This window comes from Lineus longissimus, chromosome 1 (genome assembly GCF_910592395.1).
Source record: "Lineus longissimus chromosome 1, tnLinLong1.2, whole genome shotgun sequence".
Classification (NCBI taxonomy): Eukaryota; Metazoa; Nemertea; class Pilidiophora; order Heteronemertea; family Lineidae; genus Lineus; species Lineus longissimus.
In genome coordinates, this window is record NC_088308.1 from 16046640 (window position 1) to 16071043 (window position 24404).

General features: G+C 39.2%; 1 protein-coding gene across 11 annotated transcripts in view; it reads right to left on the minus strand.

The window, feature by feature from the left end:
- Nucleotides 1–1871: 1871 nt before the first annotated feature.
- The window catches only part of LOC135488774 (caskin-2-like), a 172037-nt gene continuing 149504 nt past the window's right edge, over nt 1872–24404 (minus strand). For 8 of the 11 annotated variants that reach the window (XM_064773600.1, XM_064773650.1, XM_064773580.1 and 5 more), the window contains 7 exons: nt 19789–19980; nt 16983–17096; nt 16385–16486; nt 15803–15941; nt 13404–15041; nt 11208–11301; nt 1872–7391 (listed from right to left, as the gene is read on the minus strand). In XM_064773600.1, the coding sequence (XP_064629670.1) occupies nt 7277–7391; nt 11208–11301; nt 13404–15041; nt 15803–15941; nt 16385–16486; nt 16983–17096; nt 19789–19980 (2394 nt within the window). In that variant the 3' untranslated portion in view covers nt 1872–7276. The remainder of the gene's footprint in view (nt 7392–11207; nt 11302–13403; nt 15042–15802; nt 15942–16384; nt 16487–16982; nt 17097–19788; nt 19981–24404) is intronic. The other 3 variants (XM_064773679.1, XM_064773590.1, XM_064773620.1) reach the window with 2 other exon arrangements.

Here is a 24404-nt window from a genome sequence, read left to right on the forward strand (position 1 = left end):
AGAGGGATGTTTTGAAATTCGGTAAAATCAAAAACTTGTATTATATATGATGTACTTTTAGTAGTTGCACCTACAGTAGATATATGAGCATCTTAGCTCAAAGGATATACAGCTCAAAGGATATGGGAGCTAGACCAGTTTTAAATTTTTCAGAAAAAGCCACCTAGTGGGCAAACTAAGAATCACACCACACCCAAAATCGAACTCGAGCTAGATTTCAGGGTCATATACATACATATAAAAAATGAAAAGGATCCGTCAAAAACTGAAGACGCTAGAGCGCTGACAAGGGCACCAATAAGGAATCGGCCATTTTCCGCCATTTGCCCTAGTTTTCCCTTAAAACAAGGCCAAATCGAAAACCCATATGATGTATCCTCAATAGATGTACCTGTGATAAAAAATGGAGCACCCTAGCTCAAAGCATGAGTAGCAAACAGCCATTTTTAATTTTTTACAAAAAGGCCCCTGGTGGCCAAATTAGGAATCGAATTGCGCTCAAAATCGAACTTGGCCTAGATCTTGGGCCCATATATGCATATATGGAAGATGAAAATAATCCGTCAAAAAATGAAGACAGTAGAGCACTTTACAAGGCAAAAAGTTTACGGACACGCGGCCCGACGCACGACAGACCACCACGGCTTACTGCATTTTGCGCAATGAAAACACCAAAAGTGGTACCTATTTCTATATACCGATTCAGGAACACACGATGAAATGCATGCAATTGGACATCGGGAACGGGGTCTACTACTTGCGGTTAGGGAGTGTTTATTATTTTGCTAAATACATTTACCACACATGATTTACCAGGGATAAAGGCACGAGGACGGACCTATAGCTCCGATATGTCCCGTTTATATTTTTTCCATGTCATTTTTTAGTGTCAGAAAATAATGATTGCTCCCGAGGCGTAATATTACGCTATAGGCGTAATATTACGAGCACAGCATCTATTGGTCTATGACCAAGCGGGCTAAAAATGCACTACGTAGGGCCTATCTGTTTGTTCTATGGAAAGCAAATAAATTGTGAATTGTGCAGGATTGATTTTGTGCCCGAGTGAGTGACCCGCTGGTCAATTTACCTCGAAATTTAGTGCACACGCTGATATATTGTCCATGTTACCAGATTGACAGTTTATTTTTTTAAATTAACAATGAGCGCACATTTTGGATGTTTTTTTTGGTGAGGCAGCCATTCTCCCAGGCCTCAAGAAGCACAATCCAGAGCAGTCAGCTCGATAAGTTGAAAGGCCTGATAAGGTTCTTTGCAATTTGGAGAACTCATTCTCCAGGGTGACTTAGTAGGATGGCAAGGGGCAGTGGAAGCACAGTGGAAGAGCGTCGCCCTCATTTCCCCACAGGTCAAGTTTATACATTGCGAAATAGGCATTTTGCAGCAGCTCCTTGAAGCCCCCAACCGATTTCTGTGGAGACCGGAATAATCATCATTCCTTAAAAGGGCTTGGAGCAAGGTTTACCAGAGAAAAGAGCTGAAATTGCATCAGTCATAGGAAGTTAGACAGCAGTCTGTCCATGTTGCATGCTAACTTGATCACACCACTGTGAGCATAAGGCAGTGGAGCACGCACAGGTGGTCTAGTCAACGGAAACTAGATCAACCTACTGAATTCCAGTAGCCCGGAATCAGCACTACCAAGATGAAGCTATGCACATGTTTCTAGATCAAGTTTGGTTGCAATGGACTGCTTTATGGTCCAATTTTCCTACGACTTTAATAGGTCTGTGTGAAACAGACGCGCTAAAACCGACTAAATAGCGTCGATACAATATTAATAGGCTGATATTTATATCATTATCATTTTCATAAGCAAACCCCAGTAAGCTTAAGTAAAAACAACAGAATTATTCAAATAGGTACCCAAATTTATTAGTCGAGTACTATATGTTACAAGTAGTAATTAAATAAGGCATCATGTTTGGAAACTGGGTGTGCAGACCCTCTGTTTCCTTATAAAGCACTTTGCTGTGTCTCTACACAAGGACACAAGGAGCTAGAATTTAAATACCGGAAGCAAAGAATTTGAAGCAAACATGCCAAAATGCTATCAGTATTACTGCAACCCGCATTTGAAAACAGCAATTGCTGGCACCGATACACGAATCATCTCGGGTAGATGCAAATGTTGATCAAATCTTGTTGAAGATATACCTAATGCACATCTTCAATGAAAATTCAATCTAAAGTCCCAGTGAAATCATATTCACTGACCAAATGGTAAGAATCTGCACATAAATCTACTTTACAATAATGAACCAAATTCAATACCAAGAGGTATTTAAGAAAGAAACAATAGTGTCGCGTCCACTACATAAAACGCCGGTGTTGGTAAGGTAACAGTGCAGAAAAACCATGCTATCTGTCGCCGTGTTTAGTAACTACTTTGTATGTAGTGTAAGTCCTCGCCGTGTCTTCTCCGGGCTTTTTCTGGTTCAGAGTATCCCCGGGGTTTAAAAACGCCGGCGTTTTCCATGTAGTGGACGTACTACTTATAACGCTACAACTTTCCTTAGTATGTAGGTTAATACTGTCAAGCAAACCTAACAGAGCTCTATCGAAATGTCCTATAAGGTGTCTATTGATCTTCTGGAGTCATCATTACTAATATAGCACCGTCAGTAGACATACTTATTAGTACAATGGTAAATACTGAGAAACGTGTTGGTTCAAAATTACTTTTTTTCTTCACTTTTGAAAACCCAGTCCATCAATTTATTTTGGACCATCAATTTATTTTGGACATGTATTATCACCATGCACAACTATACACAACTCGTTGTGAGAAATTCATCAAGAGCCAGTTTTGCTTTACAGAGTTAAAATTAATTGGAAAGCCACTCTTGGAATACTCAAAAGATAAAACCTACACGAGATCAGTGTACACTTAGTGGAGACACACAACTGCAAGAAGATACAACAGACCTATGAATTTATGTTTTATTTTCGCAGTTTTGCAAAATACATTTTCAAAAATCTTTGAAAATCACATAAAATCCAAATTAAAATGGCCCAAAAATGTAGAGAATTACAGAATGTCGTTAAAACATTTCAAACGACTAGTTTGATATACATAGCGCACATTCAAACTCCTGGCTATGAGGATGAAGTGAGTTTTGCCATGAGGCATCCAGCTGGCACCACCGAAACCACAATGGCACAACCAATATGAAGTATGAACAACAGCAAAGATTAGTCAAGTGAGGTATATTTTGTATGCATCACTTGAAAGCAAACTTAATGGCAACCAAAATACGAAAATGAGACGAAATTAAATATTTCTCGATAATTTAGGGAGAAGAGACTCATTATTAGGCACCTTGCATAAAAAACACAAATTTTTATTACTCTTAACCTGACAATCTTCCCTGTTTAACTGGTTTCAAGAAGAATGCTTGATGCAAAAAAATAAACATGGATAACTTACATTTTACTTCATGGTACGTTGGCCAGAGGGCTGGCAAACCAAGGCTGAAGAGAACCAGCAATTATGAGACCAGTGGTACCACCTAAACTACTGTTAATCGACAATTCTCAGAATTCTGGGCTTTTTGTCAACCAGCATATTTCATGAATGGTTTGAATGGATGCCTAGTGAAAAGTGTATATATTCTCTCTCTGAATAATAACACCAAAATTTGATTCTTCCCAAAAGAAACTCTGGTTGATGAAACAGATACGCATAGTGTTGCAGAATCAGTTAGTTTACAAAGTTGTCTATTATTCCAGTGCTAGAAAATTATTGAAACTGTATGTAATCATATGTTAGTCATCACCAGGGAAATTACCATTTTTAATATATTTCAGGCCTAATTTGCCAGGCTGCAGGGTTGCCTAGAAAACCCAATACTGATGATGAAATTCGTTCATTTTCCACAGTGAACCCGAGTCGGTCAATGACACTCTGCATAAGTCCCACACAAAATGCCTTACACTGAGCTTTTGCTCACTCTGCAACATCATTAATCCACGTCAAATCTCTCTTCAAGATCTTAACAACCCAACATAAAATTAACAACATCACTTTAAAGTGTATAAATAAATTGAACAAAATACACAATCTGGCATGTCCGTTGACACAACCATTTTTACATAATTGCATGCATTAACATAAAGCAACTTAAATCATTTCTCATTCAGATTCTAACAAAAATAGACATGGATAAAGTTGAGAAACCTCCTATACTTTGAATCTTCCATTTTACAAAACATCACAGTCAAATTTTAATCATAGGGGATCAAATTTGCTTGAAACTAACAGGACCTCCTTCACACATTTCTTTTCCTGTCCTCTTCAAATTATTACTATCATAATTATGAAAAGGAAACCATATTAATAATTTTTTTAAGGATCTGATTTAACTCGTTATAAATGTCATTCTGCAGACGAAAGTTGTTCTTATTGACTGATACAGCGTGAAATTATAACTACCATGGCTGCTCGTAAAATGGACTCCTGGGTATTTGGCAAAAATTACCTTTTTCTAATAAAAGACACTTCTAAATGAGAAAACAAGCATGCATATAAAATACCTCATTATTTCTCTTTCAACAAGGCATAACAACTACATTCTATTTACATGAAAGGCGCTGCAAATGTTCGAATTTTTCTTTTTAGTCTAAAGAAATATACCTCGACATTTTCTCTGATTGTTTGACTGATAAAACCCATCCAAAATAATAGAACCTAATTCTTTCGATCCAGAGCTAATATATTGATACAGAAATGCCAAATTACCCCAAAGCTACGGGAAATCATGTGGCCAGGGGAGCACAACAAGCGGCAGGGGCTTTCCAACTACTGTAAGCAGGTTGTTGCGGCGACATGCTGAACCAGGGGACACCAGAAAGCCGATAGGCTACACCTGGGGCCGACAGGCTGCTGGGGTAGCATATCTATAGTCCATTCGTAAATGTTATATCCGCATCGTTCTGGGCTCTAGAGGGCGAAATACTGGTTGGATTTCTTTGAAGTTTGGTTTTAATTGGTCTTCACCTCAAAACTAAACAGGATTATTTGATTTTAGTAACCATGGTAATGAAATAAATTTGTTGGTATGCATTAGTGTACATTGATGCAATGCATTGAATTCGGACATTTTCTGCTCTGTACAGTTTACTTCTCGCCCAATCCGGATGAAATGTTTTGGTTTATATTTTTTTGTTTCAATCTACTCATGCGCCAAGAATGAATAAGAAATATCCAGAAACAAAATATGGCTTATCCAGGGGACCATCAAAATTACCATCGGACATCGCTGAAGATTTTTTTAAATTTCTTCATCGAGAATGCTGAACCCCTAAAATCCTGTTTGATTTTTAGGCAAGGTTCAATAAAAATCAAACTTCAAAGTAATCCAACCAGTAGTTAGTCCTCCAGAGCCGCAAACGATGCGGACATACCATTTACCAATGGACTTGAGGCACATTTTTTATGAGGAAAAAATATGGGATTCCTCACTTCAGGATGTCACTGAACGTATACTGGATGAATGTGACCACCACATAGAACTTTACTGTTTTATATTAACTATTTCAATGAAATATATCTTCTTTTTTTGTTTTCTTGAACCCAGTGGCCGACTTCCCACGGTAAGATGATCTCCATTTCCTCCGGAACAATGAGTTGTTTTTAAAAGGACATTTAGAATAACTAATAGCATGATTACCACAGAGAATTAGGCCCCAGTACTTTCAGAAATAACAGCACAGATGACACAATGAAAAAAAAGGCCCCCACAACTTTTTTTCTGACGAGACACATATTTTGGCCCATATGGTTGTGGCTATATTCTATGCATGTTTGACTACTGTTAAAAGGCATTCATATTGTAGAGCTCAACATGAGAATTCATATACAACAAATATAGTATAATATTTCCCAAAATACGTTTTAAATTGATATGAGGCTAACCTGATTGTGTAACTGAATACATACGTCATACATGTACATGGTGTTTTAAAGGTGTGAACTAAATTTACACTTTCAAAACACCACACCTAAGTCTCTTCACATTTTTGATTTCCAAGTTATCAAACTATTTGTTACCACTCAAACAGTGTTTATAATTCCTGAGAAAGGCACCTAGGTTTCAATGTAACAATGTTCTTCATGTACAGCTTTGTATAAATCACTGCCAATCATCAAAATGAACTGTGTTTTACACGTACATCCAAACAAATACTGTAAACTACCAATCTTTCGTAGGCGTTTTATTTTGCGAATAACTGAGATCCTTGAAAATAAAGACCCAGGGAAAAAAATTTGACAGGAAATATCAATCACAATTGCCAAAATAAAAATTGTTCAAACGCTTTTTAAACTTTTTTTCTCGTGAATCACAAAAATAATGAGGAACAAATATTTGGCAGTTTACAGTAAAAGGTTTGTCTTCGTTATTTCTATCCAGAGTAACAACAACAATAATAAGGCCTTGTTTGCGACTTAGCACTCCTCCAACAACACTATTAGTGTTCGCTTAATATCCAGGTACTCATGATACCACACTGTTAGTGTTAGATTAATGTCCAAGTACTCATGATACCACACTATAAGTGTTAGATTTATGTCCAAGTGCATATATGCACACTATTAGTGTTAGAGTAATGTCCAAGTACTCATGATACCACACTATTAGCGTTAGAGTAATGTCCAAGTACTCATGATACCACACTATTAGTGTTAGATTAATGTCCCAGTGTTACCAGTACGTATAATCAAGATGCACTTGATGAAACACTAATAGTGTTAGATTTTCCGTTTTTTCTTGGATCATGACTGCAACAAAATCATTGTAGCAACACGGCTGTATCGAGGATGTCAGTCGTCATCTCCAGTACTGCCAAGGCAAAGTATACAACGACATAGTTCACAGAGTTCCCAAGCACTTGAGGCCAAGATGCACCCAACTCAATCTCATTGAAGAGGGTTCTCCAGAATTTCTCAAATCAAAGTATATAGTTTATCGTATAAGGACTCAAACTTCTAAATCCGTACACCCCAGGTGGAGTGTACATATAACTGAGAAGACGTTCTTTTCAAATCCTCCTCATCTTTTCTGGGAACTTTATATCCATCAGCACCCTTAAAGTCTAAGAGGAGCGTGCTGTGGTCCACATGCCACCAACTGCTGCCATTGTCCACATATCTACACATATCCTAAATAATTATATCACCATATTTTGGCAGGAGAATGCTCAATGCACAATCCTTATACTAATGAATCAAAATGCACTAGAAGATAGACCTCCCCTAGCTATCTTCGACTTCCAAGTCCAACATAGCATCAAGTTCATTTGTTAGATCCTGTAGCATGTTTCCTATATCATTTAGGACATCACCAGATTCTTTGCCTTGCTCCCCAGACCTGGAAGAGAAAAAATCTCAGGTAAGTAAGAGAAATAGATGTTAGGGGCTATTGCAAAATTAGAGTGAAGCCAAAAGAAACGAAAAATTTCGTTTTGGGGTCAGGGGTCAGGGTGTCATTATATTTTTTTTCGTTTTGTTTTCCGATTTTCTTTTTTTTAGCCTGGGTATATACAAATGTATTTAAGACCCTTCCTGAAGCATTTTCTGGGCCTCAAAATGCAAAAATCTTCTCCTAAATGGCTGGTAGCCTCCTGAGTAGCTGGTTGCTACCAGAACTTTCAAACCCCCTGTTTAACCACTTGCCCTCAAACAGATTAGGATCCCACCTCGAAGTTTGTCACAAAGTCCCTGAAGTCAAAAGGTGCAACACAAGGCTATGGAAAGGGAAGCCAAAAGTCATAATATTTTAGTTTCTGAGGGGTGGGAGGGGTGGGAGGAGAAACTAAAATATTTCGTTTCTATTGGCTTCACTTTAATTATGCTACAGCCCCTTATAAAGGGGAAACACAATGTCATTGGGTACATTGTATGACAACCATGCACTGATTAATATTCAATCTGTTAGGTAGTGTTGTGTTTGTTTGGCGTTGATGAAAAAGGATAAGAGGCAGTGTTGCGAGTGAACTTGTTGACAATGATGCCAAAGGTTTTTTCTCTCCGGCAAACAACAATGGCACAAACATCACTTCAAGTCATGTACAACTCTTAGAGTTGTTGACTGTTCCTGACACAACAAGTCCCAGCTCTGTCAGGGTGAAATAAAACAATGACATCCTTATTATGGATGTAAACATGTTAAAATGTCATATTATGAGTGTTTGGGACTCTTGAATCGCCACCTCTATTAAATAGCAAGCTCAAAATGATATTCCCGATAAACGAATGTTATAGACCTGTTTCTGTTTTAGTAGAATGAAACTTGTTGTGAGAAAGGTCACATTACTGGCGATCATATATCTCTGACTGTCCCCACTTTCATAATGTAAGGAATATAAACAATCAGCTTCCTATCAGTTTTGCCACATGATCAGCACTGGAAATAAAGAACCTGTGATGATCTGTCCCTGTATTATAATGTTAATGTTATTACCCGCCACAGTAGCTGTGATACAGGATTCATTGATAGGAGGATGAGGCAAGTGGAAGGTATGGAAACAGTTTCATTCTAAAGGATCAAAGTCATGCATATCATTCTAATTAGATAGTCAGAAAAGTAATCTGCTCATATGCAAATTAACAGCAAGAATTAATCAAGCATATTCACAGCACAAGCCCACTGTGAATAATTTGCATAGGGAGGGCTTAAACTTATAATTTGACGGTAACATTTTGTAAACATTGTATTACCTGAATGGTAATAATGCATCCATGCATCAGTAAAATAGTGAACAAAAAAAAAACTTGATTGACAAAAATGATTGACTTTTTAAAATTGTTTATGGTCGCATTATGTAAAACAAATAACAAGTATGGCCACCTCCATGCTATTTTGCGATGTATGAAACATATTTTATTCATTTAACCAAGACAAACTGATCTGCGATAGCACCAACAGAAAATTCATTATGCATACTCGAGCTTCACCTCAATCGCAATGAAGGACTTTACTGCCAAAAGGTGGCAGCATTAGCTACCACTACTATTCAATATAGAACCTACAGTCCAAATCACAATTGACATCCTGTAAATCGCGTCATTGACTCTTTACCCAGCGTGTTAAAGTTGCGCGTATGTCACGCGAAACATAGAGAGATAAGTGCGTCACTGGTTTGTCATTGGCACGTAACTCGCAGGTACGATGCGCGTCACTGACGCGAAGCAGAACAGATGTCATTTGTGACTTGGACTGTACTTCAAAGTATTTGCGAAAGAAATTGACATGGGCTGGAAATCTACTATGCATTGGATAGCTAACTACTGCTCCTAACAGTAACAACGTTCCTCATACATACAAAAAAACATCATTTTCAGTAATAATGTGCTTCTGATGAAAATTCAGACAATTGATGTTCCATCCTATTGTTACTATTAAGGAAGAGATGGTGAATACTCATCATGGTTTGTCAGGAGGACAGTCAGATATAGTTTAATATCACTGCTAATTGCAAGCATCGGCAGAGTGCTTAAATGAAGTGACCACACCCCAAACAGAAAAAGTCCCCTATCTTGTCAAGAATAATAGCTGTAACACAATACTCCACCTGTGTAATGATGTGCAGTGTAGCTAAGCTTGAGTGAGGCTGAACGCTGCACAGACAACAACCAGAACTGGATATAAACATAGCAGGGGTGCCAACAACCCCTGTTTGGGGAAAACCGGCCGAAATTTACCACAGAAGCTGCTGCAGATCTTTAAAATTGACTGAAAAGTCCTCATTCCTGAAATCCTGACTATGCCTTTGCTCAAGCGCAGTGAATAACAGAGCTGAGGGATGGAAATAGGCAAGTTCGGTTGTTATTGCAATTTAGGCAAATGGGGAGATGCAAAATTTCATTTGTTGACTTTTAGGGTAAAAAATTGGTTGTAAATTTGAAAGATGATTATTGGCAGTCTGTCTATGTTTTATGAGTTTTGTGACACATGATTCGTATGTTTTAGGGAAACACACAGTTGGGTTACTGAGGATGATAGTTGGTGTATCAGTGCAGTGGATCAGCGATACAAGTGCGGCTATTTCAATGTCATTGCTGGACAGCCTAAGGTCATTCTCCCAATTGTTTGTGGTCTCCCAGAAAAAAAGGAAAGCTATGAGGATACCACACTGCATGTCCCTGATCCGAAATCCACATCAAATATATCAAGGATTACTGCCCATAAGTCCGAAGGTCCACAATCCGAAGGTCCATAATCCGAAGGTCCACAATCCGAAGGTCCACTAGTTCGAAGGTGCACAATTCCGAAGGTCCATAAGTACGAAAACAAAATTTTGAAATTGATAATTTTTGGCCTATTAAACCAAAAATCTTCCACGTATTAACACTTTCAGCGCCAAGGCTTTTTTCAGTGTTTTCCGTGGGGGGCCAGCGTTCCCCCGATTTTACTCCTTAATAAAAATAATCCAGCATCGCCAGTATATCTTTGCCGTGGCATTCTTGTTTATACGATGGTAGCGAAAGTCATTGAAAATTAAAACTTTTGAGTCCTTCCTCAGCCCTCTTGTCACGTACGCCATGCTAAAAATGACTACCTGCACAGAAAAATGTGTGATGCTGGGTCAGGGTGATTCGCAGAATCGGGTTTCCACGTAGGCTCTATTTGATGATTTCGCATATTATTGATGCTACATAGACAGGTAACTAAGAATCACATACACGCACTTAAAAATGGGATTTCAGACTTATGGACCTTCGGACTTGTGAACCTTCGGACTTGTGGACCCTTTTATATTACTTTCAGACTTCCGACCTTCGGAAATATGGACCTTCGGAATTATGGGTCGTTTTGAAAATGGGATTTTTCCTTTGTGGTCTTAAGGACCTTCGGACTTGTGGACCTTCGGACTTATGGGCAGTCACCATATCAAGATGGACGAGGTTGATTTCAAAGGAAAAAGTATTTTGGAACCACACAAGCTCCAGTCAGAATGGAGGCCAAACTCCATCCCAATGGCTGACTTGACTGGAAATAGTCTCAAGAAAATAAGGTCCATTTCCAGTCACCCATATGTGGAAACAGATAGCAATTAAGGTTTTTTTCAGTGTGACCAGATTGCGAGCCTTTCAGAGAAAAATTGGGAGATAGACTTTCAGGCTGCCAGGGTGACCAGAAACCACTCTCACAGGAATCACAATGAAATAGTCTGCGTCTACTTACAATGCATCCTCCATGGAGTCTGGATAATCAGCAGTTAAACTGGCAAAGTTGGAAGAAACCGGCATCTCGGGTAAGGGTTCTGTATTGGCAGCACCTGTGCAAACAAGCAGGAGTCAATGTGGCTGTAGGAACTCTTGGTCATGCTCAACGTCAACGCCCAACAAATAGCCCAACAGACTAGTTTTCAAAACTACTGTGTGGTAGATGCCAATTTGCACCGTGCATGATTCTTATCTAACCAGAAATTCACACTGAATATGGTCATACATGTATGACGCCCTGCATGGCACTTCAGAGGCGTGTGTCAGCCTAATGTTTTAGACAATTTTGTGAGGTTTCATAGTCAATGACACTCTGAAGTTTGAATTCCACAATAATATTCATGATCATGCTGAATGTATCAATAAAGAGTTCAACTAAAGGGGTTAGATTTGTGGAAGAAAAAAACTACCAGTGCTTTTACACATCATCAACGTAAGATAGAACACAGGGTACAGCACACCCATCCATGGCTGGGGAGAGATATCTCTTGATAGGGATTCATACCCAACTGATACTCTAAAACAAATCTTATACTTTCTCATTGAAAGTCTCGTAGACTGGGCTGACAGCACACACATGTTTCTACTGTCAAGAGGTTTTTATGGTAAAATGCTTAGGCTATCTGTTGGGTTTTGTATTTTACACATGTACACTACATATTCTACAGACAATCACTATACATACAAATGGATTTCCATGGGACATCCAACAAGGTTATACAATCAATACATCTCCAATTTTCAATCACTATTTTACATGTTGGGAACCAATTTTATTTGATGTTTGTACTTTAATGTTCTTAATTTACAAACAGTTGCTGTAGTTTATTTAAAGGAATGGCAAACACTAATATTTTGCAGATTTCGATAGACTTTTTGTAGGTCACTTCACAAGATCTTATTGAATATATGGATTTAGACATGAAGCAGTTGGTTTAAAAAGAAACGGAAATATTGATTACTGGAACATTAAAACAACTTAAATTGAACTACATGTACCTTAAAAAAAATAATTGCAACATAATTCTGTGAAAACGGACAAATGTAAAAGATTAGGTGAGTTAAAATATTGAACAAAATCAGTTTAAAATAAACACAATCAACCATTTTTTATATTTTTCCTTGGTGGACTGATCATTCTTTTTGCTTCTAGCATAAGCAGACTAAATGTTTTATTCGATTTGTGCCTTCGGGCATTATACCAAAAATACCACAGCAATATGATATCATCTTTTAACTATCTTCTATGTTCCACTAATTGAGCAGAACAATATCATTGCCTTTTATAAAAATTTTTCATCAACAATGTTTTTGTGCCGCCAGCCATAATTGTAAAAAACATTGTCTGTTACATGTATATAATGATGTGCATTTCCTGGTGAATGCAAGAACTGCTCTCTTTACAGGAATGCGGTATTCAATATTTTCACAGTGTTCAATATCTTTGTTCTCCTGCATCATGAGTAAGCCATTTTCTGAAAAGGTTTTTGCTTTTTCCGCATTTTGTTTTCACTCAATAGTAGGACATCCTTGTTATTTTTAGTATGAACAGGCGCTGGACCAAAAAACTATGAGGTTTCGTAGTGAACAACTGATGTTGTCAGGTGACATGGGTATGAATTTGTATTTGGATCTGAGGGAAGGAAAAGCAATGGCCAAGATAATCATCATTACAGATGAACACACCACCAGTCATTTATCTTACACATTTACAGATATTGGTATTTACAATTATACATCGTAGCACAAGCTTTATTTCAGGATTTGGGGTTAATTTCCAAGACTAAACAAGCAAACACAAGACACAGGCACACAAGACAGAGGATTGAGTATAGTAAATAAAACAAACAAAATTCAAACTTAATCAATGGTACAGGCATCAATCCGGTAATGGTTATTAACTATATACTCAAAGGTCTCAAATCCAATTAACAGGAGAAAAATTCAAGGCAGAATTCTTTCAGGAGTCTACAAATACAAGTCAAATACTAAATAACAAAGCTCTAGGCCCTCATCTCAATCCAGATTAGCCCAACTGAAGATGGGGGAAGTAAACTATGGAAATGATCTCAAGAATGACAGATTTAAAGGTTAGACAGTGTCAGTAATCATGTTATGGCTTGCACTGTGGTTAGGAAGAAGGCCCTTTACGCACCTTTTTCTGATCCTACTGGTCTCGGCACTGGTCGTCGTTTCATCGTGGCCGTTTCTTCATACGCGTCCTCATCACTGTCTTCGCCATCTATACTGACAGGAACTATCGAAGGTTTACTCTGGGCATTGCGTTGCTTTATCGTACCCACATTCTCATTAGCAAATGGAAGAGTATTGGAGTCTGTACTACACGTAGAAAGATTAGAGTCTATGCTCGTGGTGGATTCATTCCGTTTGACCTTGACACGACGGATTGTCTGCGTGTCCTCCTCGCCATCAGACTGTGCCGGTGACTTGTCTATAATCGGTGGTTTCCCCATCGGTAATGGGTTGAATGAGCTAACAGGTTTATGTGAAGCAATATCTTCTTTCGAAAGACGCCGAGGTTTCTCCATAACCTTAGGTGGTTCCTTCTTCATGAATTCTTTCGATTTTAATATGTCCTTAGGTTTAACGATTTCATGCGATTTAAGAATTTCTTTCGTTTTCACAGTCTCACTAAGAATAGGTTTTGGTCTCACAGCAGGCCCAGGCCCACTATGATAAGGTTTATCATGCACAATTGGCGGCTGATGCACAACAGGTGACTGAGGCGGCTTATTTTTAAAATTATCTAGCTGCGCAGCACTTTTCAACTCTTTGATTTTCGGCGACATTGGCTTTGAATTTTCCTCCGTTATACTCGTCTGATGTTGGAATCTACCAGCTAGACTTCTTACACTCGCAGAGTTATTACTGTCCAGATTAGAGCTGGCCTGAGACACAGTTGGCAGTGAAGGTTGAGACTCCTGCAACTCTTCATCCTCACTAATCTTACTATCTATGCTCGACACCGAGTTAGTCCTTTTTGGGGGAGGGGGCGGTGGCACCTTTTTACACTTTGCAGCAAGAAGCAAACTAGGCGGGGCAGTAGATTTGGGCGACCCTGGACCGGGTGAGTAACTATTTTTTAATGAGTTTGAATCGTGATTTTCATTATATATGTAGTCTTTGGATAAGGGGTCTGGCTTCTCCATGGGGATTATCTCAGGAGGCCCATCCCGACTCCCTCGACGTGTCTTGGCAACAATCATAGCCACAGGCTTGGGCTTGTTACTGATTCGTGGACTGACAACAGCGGCTGGACGTCTCGTGAGCGACCCATCACGGTCAAGATTATCAGGGGTTGAGGACCGCTCATTCGTCGGGGTCATCTCACCCTCCTTCTCAGAATCTGCCATGCCGTGAAATGACTGAAACATCACAGGCGAATCACTGCGGTTGCTATGACCACCTCCACTATCAGTTGAACCAAGTCGTGACCTTGAAACGTTAATCGCAACAACATCAGGTTTCCTATACAGCAACTCCTGACTACCTATCCCATCTGGGTGCTGAAACGACTTCATTTCTGGTGGCATCATATTGACATTTTCTCCCGATGGAGATCTCCGAGGCTGAACGATTGTCACCTCCTGACTAAACTGTGGGTGGTTTCCCAACTCGTTAGCCCATCGGCTAGGCACATGATGGTGGACAACATGAGGCCCGTCGAGTATCTCACTTGATCCTCGGCGGTCCATAGAGATAGACTGACGCTTGGCACCACTGTCAATCCTTTTCAGACGGTCAATTGCAAGTACAAACTTCTTCTGGTGGCCTGAAGAAGAAATCAAAATACAGCATTAAAACATACAGCAAGTTAACTAAAGCTGCAATGTAACAAAACACAACATAATTGCAATGAAGAGAAAGCTGAAGGAGTGTAAACAAAGAAGTTTCCGTTTAGTTTACGTGTGAACTGATCAAGTGGTCCCAACTAGAAGCAAAAGGGGCAGCGGTAGCGCAGTGGAAGAGAGTCGGCCTCATGATCAGGAGGTCGTGGGTTCGACTCCCGGCCGAGTCACTGCTTAGTTCCCCTACTGGTCGAGTTCAAGTGAGCACCTTCTGGTTGCTCCTTGAAACCCCTGATTGATTTCTCTGGAGACCGGGGTAATAATATGATATTCCAAAACACTTTGAGCGAGAACTATAGTGTCACGGAATTGCGCTATATAAAAGACTCATTATTATTATTATTATTATTATTATTAAAAGACAAGCCCTTTTAAAAAGTTTTGTCTCTATCAAGAAAGAAGTAAAATTGTTGATTATTGCTTCTGAGACACTCTTTACTTTGAAACTCCCACCTAAAACACTAGGCATCTGGCGAGAAGGCAGTTTGTACCCAATATCTAACTAGCTGGTTGCTGACAAACTGGTGGCATCGGGAAAAGTTACCAACAGTGCTCAAAACCTTTGACCTTCCCTTCAGCTCAAAAATACGTCCTCTAGATACCCAACTTGCATTTTCAAGACAAATTTTTGATGTTTTGGCCAAAGTCTGATGATAATCAGACTACAACAGTTCCAAATCTTTACCTAGTTTTTTAATGCCTATTTCCTCCAGGTCTTCCCAAGTGATATCCGTGATCAGATCAAGGTTCTCATACCCCTGGCGACTGAGAGTGTCATGGTATTCAACCAGATTCAGCGCTTGTAACCATTCAAATAGATTACTCTGAAAAGAAATGGTCATTAATTATTATAACATTATTTCACTTCTAAAGAATCTACTCAAATTCGTCAGAGCACTAAATTTGTTTCTAAAATTTAGTGCAGCAACTTTCAAATGTTTTCCACAGAGGTAAGATTTATAGAATTGATGTTTATCAAGATTTCTATCCAATTTTCGTAAGTCTTAATAGTTTGACAGCAAATGCATTGGTGGCACCACATGACATTTATTGGTTGCTCTAATGTAAAATCCCGGATAATAATGTATCCCAACAAAAAAATCACCTCTAAGAGCAGAGCGAAGGAAGAAGAAAGAAGAAAAAGATCCAACGGGAACATTGACTATATCTTGAACTTGATCTAGCTGATCACTCTCGGCAGGGCCCAATCAAGCTTGGGACAATTACGTATATGTATACAATATTAGTGGCACATCATCTTACTAACCGGTTTGTAATCTGGCAAGCCATCAGGTATATGAAGCCGTGTGATTTCAGCCTTTAATCTTTTCCGATGACCTGGTTTCGTCACACCAATAGCTGTCAGGTCCTGAAACAAAGTGGTTGGGGATGAGTTCATTGAAATATTGATGAAATTTTAAAAGTGTGAGGAAGTGTACCCCTATAAGCCATGTGTGTTCTGGTCCAACTGGGAAGGCAGATCTCAAATGAGCACTTATGCACACCTTCCTTGCACAGTGTTCCTCTGGGAGACCTGTAAAGGAGTCTGTTCTTGTAAAGCAGACTGCAGTCAGTGGGTAAACCCTATATAAAACAGCTGTAATTGTGGTGTTTTAAAAATATAATATGATTCCCCTATATACTCTAAAACACTGTTGGCTGCCTTTTGTGGAATCTGAGTACATCAATTTCTTCCATTATCTCCTGTCGTCATTTAAGCTCATCTTCTGAGCGACATGCACCTCTTTTTTCATCCTAAATTAAACAAGACAATCAAATTATCTTTTTAATCCAGCATTTTTTCATCTTAAATCTGTTTGAAAATATTTCTAGATGGTATGATGCTTTTCTCTCCTCTTACTTACCTCTGGAGTCATGCGAGATATCGTTCCCATGTCATAACCGTTGATGATGAAGTTATTGTAGTACTCCTCATAGCGGAGATCGGCCAGCCACGCATGAATTATCTCATGGTCCTGCTTGATAAGAGAAAAACCATAAAAAGTTACTGACCCAGTTAAACTTAGTTAGACAGCATGCAGCATTCATGAGCAGGAAACTTCCTTCATCTGACTTGGATAGATGGCAGAACTGCCTCAGAATAGGCCAGTGCATCATCAAGCAAATGAATGCTTTTTCAATCAAAAGGATTTGAGGCAAAATGTGCTGATTATGGAAATTTTTGCCAGAAGTATACTGGTAATGATATAGAACCTCTGCAAAAAATTTAATTTCTTGACATAATTGGCACTTTTTGCCTCAAGTCCCTGTGTTTTCAATACCGCGGAGTTAACTATCAAGGAAACGGCTTCAGAAATGCACTGAACGAATAGAGCATTTTTTTAAAGGTAGATATTTCAGAAGAAAGTTTTATATCTTGAGTTACACTAACACATGCTGACACTTCGAAAGCATCCATAGCTGACATGCAGTGAAATCACACTCGCAAAACAAAGATGTTACCGGTACCATAAATGGCAAAATGAGAAATGAATAAAACAGATATTTCTACAGCAATGATGACATTATATGTCAATGCAAGACTGCTAAAGTTAAATCTTTGCTCTGTCATTTGGTATAGGATACCGTAGATAGTGTTTGTTATGAAACGATATAATGCATTGTTTTCTGTTCCATGGACAGACAATTTTGCTGATCCGAATGGGGGTAGTGATATCGTGACTTAGCTACTCTCATTATTTCAGGGTAGCTGCAGTCAGGTCTTTACAAAATTTCTTCTTACAGGTCTACTAAGCCACGCTTAGGTTAAACGATTGAGCTAATTTCATGAGTGAGTTTAGAAGAAAACTAATAAGAAATATAAAACAGATGTTAGCCTGGCCCAGAGCATATTTTATTCGATTCGTCATCACATATTGGAGGCTAGTGCTACATGCTCACCTGGGAATGAATCTTATTAGTGTTTTCATTGCCATGACTAAGACACATTGGAAAAAACAGAAGGAAATTTTTTTCCTGCCACTGCACTGAACTGAAGCAGTGAATGAATGAAATGTGAGCTCAGGTGATAAGATAAGAGATTTTCACTCAGGTTAAACAAGAGAGAGAAACAGATTTTTTGATAAGTTGCAGTTTGAATTGCAGAAAGTCGTAAGTGTGAATTGTGCAACATTCTGACTGCTTGGATCGGGCAAAAAATACCAGACACAAATATTTCCTTTTGCTACTTGTACCCAGTGTACTAGAGCAGTGTATGACTGAACATACATGTACATTGGACAGTACTTTTCGGAACCATTGATGTAGATTTATTTATAAATGAGCACAATTCAGCAATATTATAATCACACAATTCAAATTTTCTTGGCCACTGCCTTGTGCCTAATAGGCTACTCTGTTTTTGGTAAAAATACTGTTATATTTTTTTCCAATGAAATTCGGATGTCCTTATTAAACTTCGAGGCAAATATAGATTGGCAGATTTCTCTCAAAGGGCAATTAGGAATAGCTGAAGTAAAGAAGCAGTTCCATTTATATCTATTATGATACACTAATATAAACATATACTCCACACTTCATCCAAGATATGGATCACTTCAACAATTTAATATGAATAGATTTTGATACTCTGGCCATCAAATGGCAATAAATGCTCTTTTATGCGAGGAGCCCATCAAAACCTGGCAGATGAAATCTGTGTTCCGTTTCTCTTATGATCAAATTAGATTTGAGCAGCTCTGGTAATTTGCTGCAGGGAATCGATCGGGCTCTCAATCAAATGAATGAGATGTTCCAACTCCCTATGCATGTCTCAAAAGCAACATGAATAAACAACACTTTTCGAGGATTTCCCTACTGTTGACCACCAAATATTTGTGGAGCTGTGTATTTTCACGGATAACCAAAAATCACATAAATATGTCTCTTTTGTTCGTAAAGTGGAAAGAAACTTCGTAATCCCCAAAAACAGAAATCATAAACTTTATTGTTTTAGAAAAATTTAGCAAGTTACAAAAAGCAAGAAGCACAAAAATTGCGTGGTTTGGAGTATCATTTGATTTGATACTTCCAATCTTCATCAAAGTCGCTCGGAAGTCCGTTATGAAAGCTGTTGTTGAGTTGACGAGAACCTGTGCTTTAAGTGCCGCACTAGAACCAGTACAGCAGTGCATGAACAAAGCAATCCATTCAAGTCAGTATTTCTGCTTAGTGTGAAACAGAACTTCAGATGGGAATATATAACATATTTGAAGACATATTAGAGCAGTGCAAATAATGTGATATGCATGATGATATTTGTGATAGTTAGAGTGAAACTCATGCTAACATGCATCAGGGCTTGACAGCCCTTCATCATAAAAATAGCCCAGGCGAATATTTGATTGTATTCCATGGTCTGAGATGAACTATATTTGAGTATGAAGTGACACTCATCAGGAAATTCATCAGTGTCTTCGGGACACTCGTATAAATTTTTAAGATATTGAGTCAAGAGCATGCGAGTTACTTGGCTCATTATTGGCTTTTTAGGCAATATCTGCCTGACTTGCACAGAAGGAGGAAACTCGATGAAATGGAGGAAACCTATGCTGTTTTTTAAAGGTTTTTCACCCCCCCCCACCTCAAAACAAATTCTGACAGAAACCATGCCACCTTCTACCCAGTGCATGCCTACGGCCAGCTTCCACCCTGTTCTCTATTGATACTCACACTCATGCCAGACTGGACTAGCTCTGCTACATTCACTTGACTCGAGTAGCCGCTCTCCTCCAATCGGTCCAGGCTTCCCAAACTTGAACTCGACGTACTGTGGTAGCTCTGGCGGGAGGACACACCCGATTCGTAGCTCTGCCCTGACAACCGATGCTGGCTCAGCTGGATGTTCACGTAATTGGGAATACCCTGAAAAAGTTAGCAAGATGATTTTTGAGCAAAGCGACATTTCAATTTCAACCAATTTCATCATATGTTTAACCCTTTCGCTGCAGGCGACGTGCATAGCACGTCATGCCCTTCTAAAATATTTAATCACCAGTACTAGGTCGCAACCTCTCTAAATACACCAGACGCACTAAGGATAATAAGTTTCATCCTACATGTATAAACAGTATAGATGGCAACACTTTTGAATAGTTTCGACCGTACAGTAAAAAGTTAGCTCCAATGTTTATTACTGGTATCGGTGGTGCTGGCCGAAAAATGGCTGCCGCAGCAAAAGGGGTAACATAATTTTTAATTTTTACGTAACTTGACTTCTTAGGCATTGTTTCTTCAATTCAAATTAAATGGTGAAAGAAAGATTTGATTAACAACGAATCCCCACAAAAAAATGGAGATACTCTTTTACAACACAAAAATGGCTTTAAAACTACAGCCATAAAAAAGAATCAAGAGAAATTGTTACAGGCAGTGCTGTGGATGTTTACAGACCACAGAAACCTACATAACACAGAAACCTTCAGAAAGAAATGCATTTTTCCGAATGTTTTGATAGCTCTAAAAAGCCGTCTAATAGTGATTGACAGCTGTATTAATCTACCGCAACAAATTGGCCCAATACAAGAAGAATGCGGCCAAATAAAGCAAATGCAATTATGATACGTTGTGCAGGAAGAGGAAAACAAATAATTATACAAGAAAGATTAGATACGGCAAAGACTGCCCTATTTGTCATGCTGGAAAATTAAGATAATTGGTTCAATAAACCGGAATAAGTCGCAACATTCTCCATATGGTCTAAACAAATAATTTTGGAAATAATGTTGATGGTTTTTCAATTCTCAAATTTAGGCCCTAGTTTTCAACCAAGCGAACAATCATAAACTCAACAACCGACCCGAGGGCAAATGTGTGTCCTTTTTCACCATGGTATATTGGGATGGTATAATATTTCACAATAGTGAACATGGTCAATTATAAATTCACCATGGTAAATTTAGAATTTACCATGGTGAATTTGAGATTTTTTTCATAAGGGGACTGAGATAAGAACAACACCTGCTGGAGGGGGTATGAATTGTACATACATGTAGTGAGCCAATATTCAAGTTGGATAGCTCAATTTAGAGGTTATGAGCTGTAAAACCCCAAACAACCACTTTACCAAAAGAATATGAACAGCAGGAGATTAAACAACATGCAAATCAATCAGTGATTTTGAAAAGCTTGGCACAGTTGATTAACAAATGTAAGTTCCTTTTAAAAAAAGACATTTTAACGTACGACATTTTCAAAGCCCTTTACATTTACTCCCTAGCCTAATTTTAATAGAAACCTTCTTGACGAAACCAAGGAGAGCACATACTGTGCTACACTGGGCCATTTCAGTCTAGTTGAGATTGTACGAAGTGGCTCTGGTGGAGCTTTGAACCCAACCCGACCTTCTGATCATAAGTCGGATGTTCTTCCATAGTGCCACCATGCTCACAGGTGGCACTGATCCACTGATTTGGACCAGCTTTTGAAAGAGCATGATTACACTATATGTACCAACACTCTTTTCTAAAGTGAAAAGAAATTATAAAATGCCAAGGAAAATTGGCTACTATCTTCAAGCTGGTATTCTGGGAAATCTGCGGCAGTTGCGTGTCTCGCCTCCATTTTGAGAATCTCAGCAATCACGCTTCCTGAATGCACATTTCTGATATCGTGAGCTACAGCGTTTATCAAATGCACTCTGCACTTGAGATGGAGATCTAAAGAGGAAAAATCCTTTCAAATTCTCGAGCAGTCACAAGTGTATTGATTGTAACTTAAGATTCGACACAAAAGCGCCAGTATTACAGCGTAGTTGTAAAGAAATCCTACGCGTAGCTCACAAGTGGTTCAGTTGAGTACTCTACACAAAATTATCAATACATGTTCTGCAATATTTTCATACAGGTACGGTTAACCCTTGCCATATGGTTCTCAGACTTGTTGATATTTGTACTGGCAAGCATATATTAATCTATGCTTGGCATTGGCCATAATTATGTTGCTGGTATTTCCAACATTCACATTTACTTCCCACTCCCAGTGAAGGCAACACACTGCTACAGCTGGAATGGTTGTAAATAGCATTCAGCCGGGTAGTTGTAAAACAAGAAACACAGAAACGAAACAGAAACACAGAAACGCAGAAACGAAACGCAGAAACGAAAATCAAACGGGTTTTCATAAAAGTTGGAATCAAGCGGCACGCCGATACTTTCCTTGCCCAATCCGTTGTTATTGTCGTTTAAAAGTAAAATCTGAGGTTGGTGGGTTGCGGCCAGCCGGAATGCAATAGAGTTGTTGAGGGGATACATGGAGCAACTTGGGGGGGGGGGAGGGGGCGGCACAATATGGGTGAAGTCTTTTGAGGTGGTGGTGTAGTACTTTGGTAGGTTCGATTCGATTCCTACAGCATGTTATTTTAAATGAAGGTGCAGTGCAACATCTTGCCTTGTAGTGTTCAATTTACATGAAATACCAGGATCATCCTACAAATCCAGTCTGATGCAGCACTTAATGCAAGGTACGGTACCAGTACATGGGTGAATCATTTCGACGTTATGTGAGACGTGAGAGACCAATTTTGGCGACTAGAATAGAGTAAAGTGGGGGGGGGGGGGGGGGCGGGCACTAGACTTGGACTTGGAGTAACTCAATCTTGCCTGCCCAGCTGCTGCCTTTAAATAGTCCCTTTAAATATCTGTTTATGTTAATGAGGTAGCAGTAGGGAAGTTCAGCCTAGTGTCGTGCACAGGCCATGGAATGTACAAAAGAACAGGACTCGCTATTCGAAGGACTATTTTCTATTTACGCCGTGTAGTACATACATGTAGTGTATTGGCACGATCAAGGCCGGATGCTGCCAATCTGCACACACGTTGATGAGGCTAAAAGGGGTATTGGGAAATGAGCATTCCTCCTTCCATTCCGACTGAATACCAGTTTTAGTTACACCCGCGTTCGCGGCCACAACCATGGCAACAAGATGGAGTCTGCAGACCAGAATTCGCCACAAGACTGGTTTCTGCGTTTCGTTTCTGTGTTTCTGTTTCGTTTCTGTATTTCTTGTTTTACAACTACCCCATTCAGCCAGTGTGAGACGGATACTCATGCAGATGAGCGTTACTCCCCGCACTCAGTCAGGTGTGGTGGTGAATTGGTATATCAGGAACAGTTCTCAGTGTACCATACTTCACACCAATTATTATACCAATTTTAGAGACCCACATTTCTGTGATAATGACTGTTGGCGATTAATTGGTTGGGTAATCCATGGCTCATTAGGGCCCCAACTGTTTCAGACAATAGCTTTTGTGGTGGACAGACTTTGGGGCTACATACTTGTGCAACTTGCGCTCACCATGTAAGCCTTTTGTCACTATCAGACTTTCTTTCAAGCCATGTTGTATCCCATTCACAAATAAGTTAAAGTTCAAGGAGAGATCCAGGCCAGGACAACAGACAATAGATACATGTATGCAGCCTAAGATAGGTCCCCTTCCACACACCCTGTGTAGCTTCTTGTCGACCCATCAATGGATATTTAAACATTCTTTGAATTGATCTGCTTATTTCCGGAGTAAGATCAAGAGGCAAATGGGACCGGACACTTTGATAAGTCAAGATGCCCTATATCAGGGCTTGCAGTTCGCCCTCCAATGTGATGTGACCTTCCCAGCTAATTGGTTAGTTGATGACAACCAATCAATACCTATATGTATGCTCTTGTACAGCTGAGTATTGACAACTTCTGTGTCATCCTGACATGCAAGGCTCCGAGACTGCAGTGATCGGGACTCAGTTGGGAAGGATGTTTATATGGGTCTGCGTGTTTAAAATGACTCCTGCGATGCATGTTCATTATGAATGTTCTTTTCATCAGACAGAGATTGGCCTAAGATTGCTTCTTTGGTATGCGGACGATATCTCACATGCCTAACTTTATGTTCAGTTACCTTGAGGAAACCCAAGTCTGCTAACTCTAGGATAAGATTACATTAAAAAACGGCTAACTTGAGGTGTATCATAGTCTGAAGACGGAATGAGGGAAAAACCATCCTGGAAGTTTCCTAGGGAAACATTGTACATGCATGTCATGTTGTTGGAAATATCAACCACAGGATATAGTTGGATGCACTATCCACCATGGTTAGATTAGCCTCAACGCTTCAGCATCCTGCACCAAGCGTTTGTTTTAGATGATTTGGAAATCATAATGCTGCGTCTAAGCAGCATTTTATATTCTTTAAAGAAGACTAGCTACGTCTCATTTTGGTTTGAAGGCCTGTTCTGATTAATAATCATAAAATCTGCATATCAACATCATGGCCAAGACTACTTCATTTGATAGT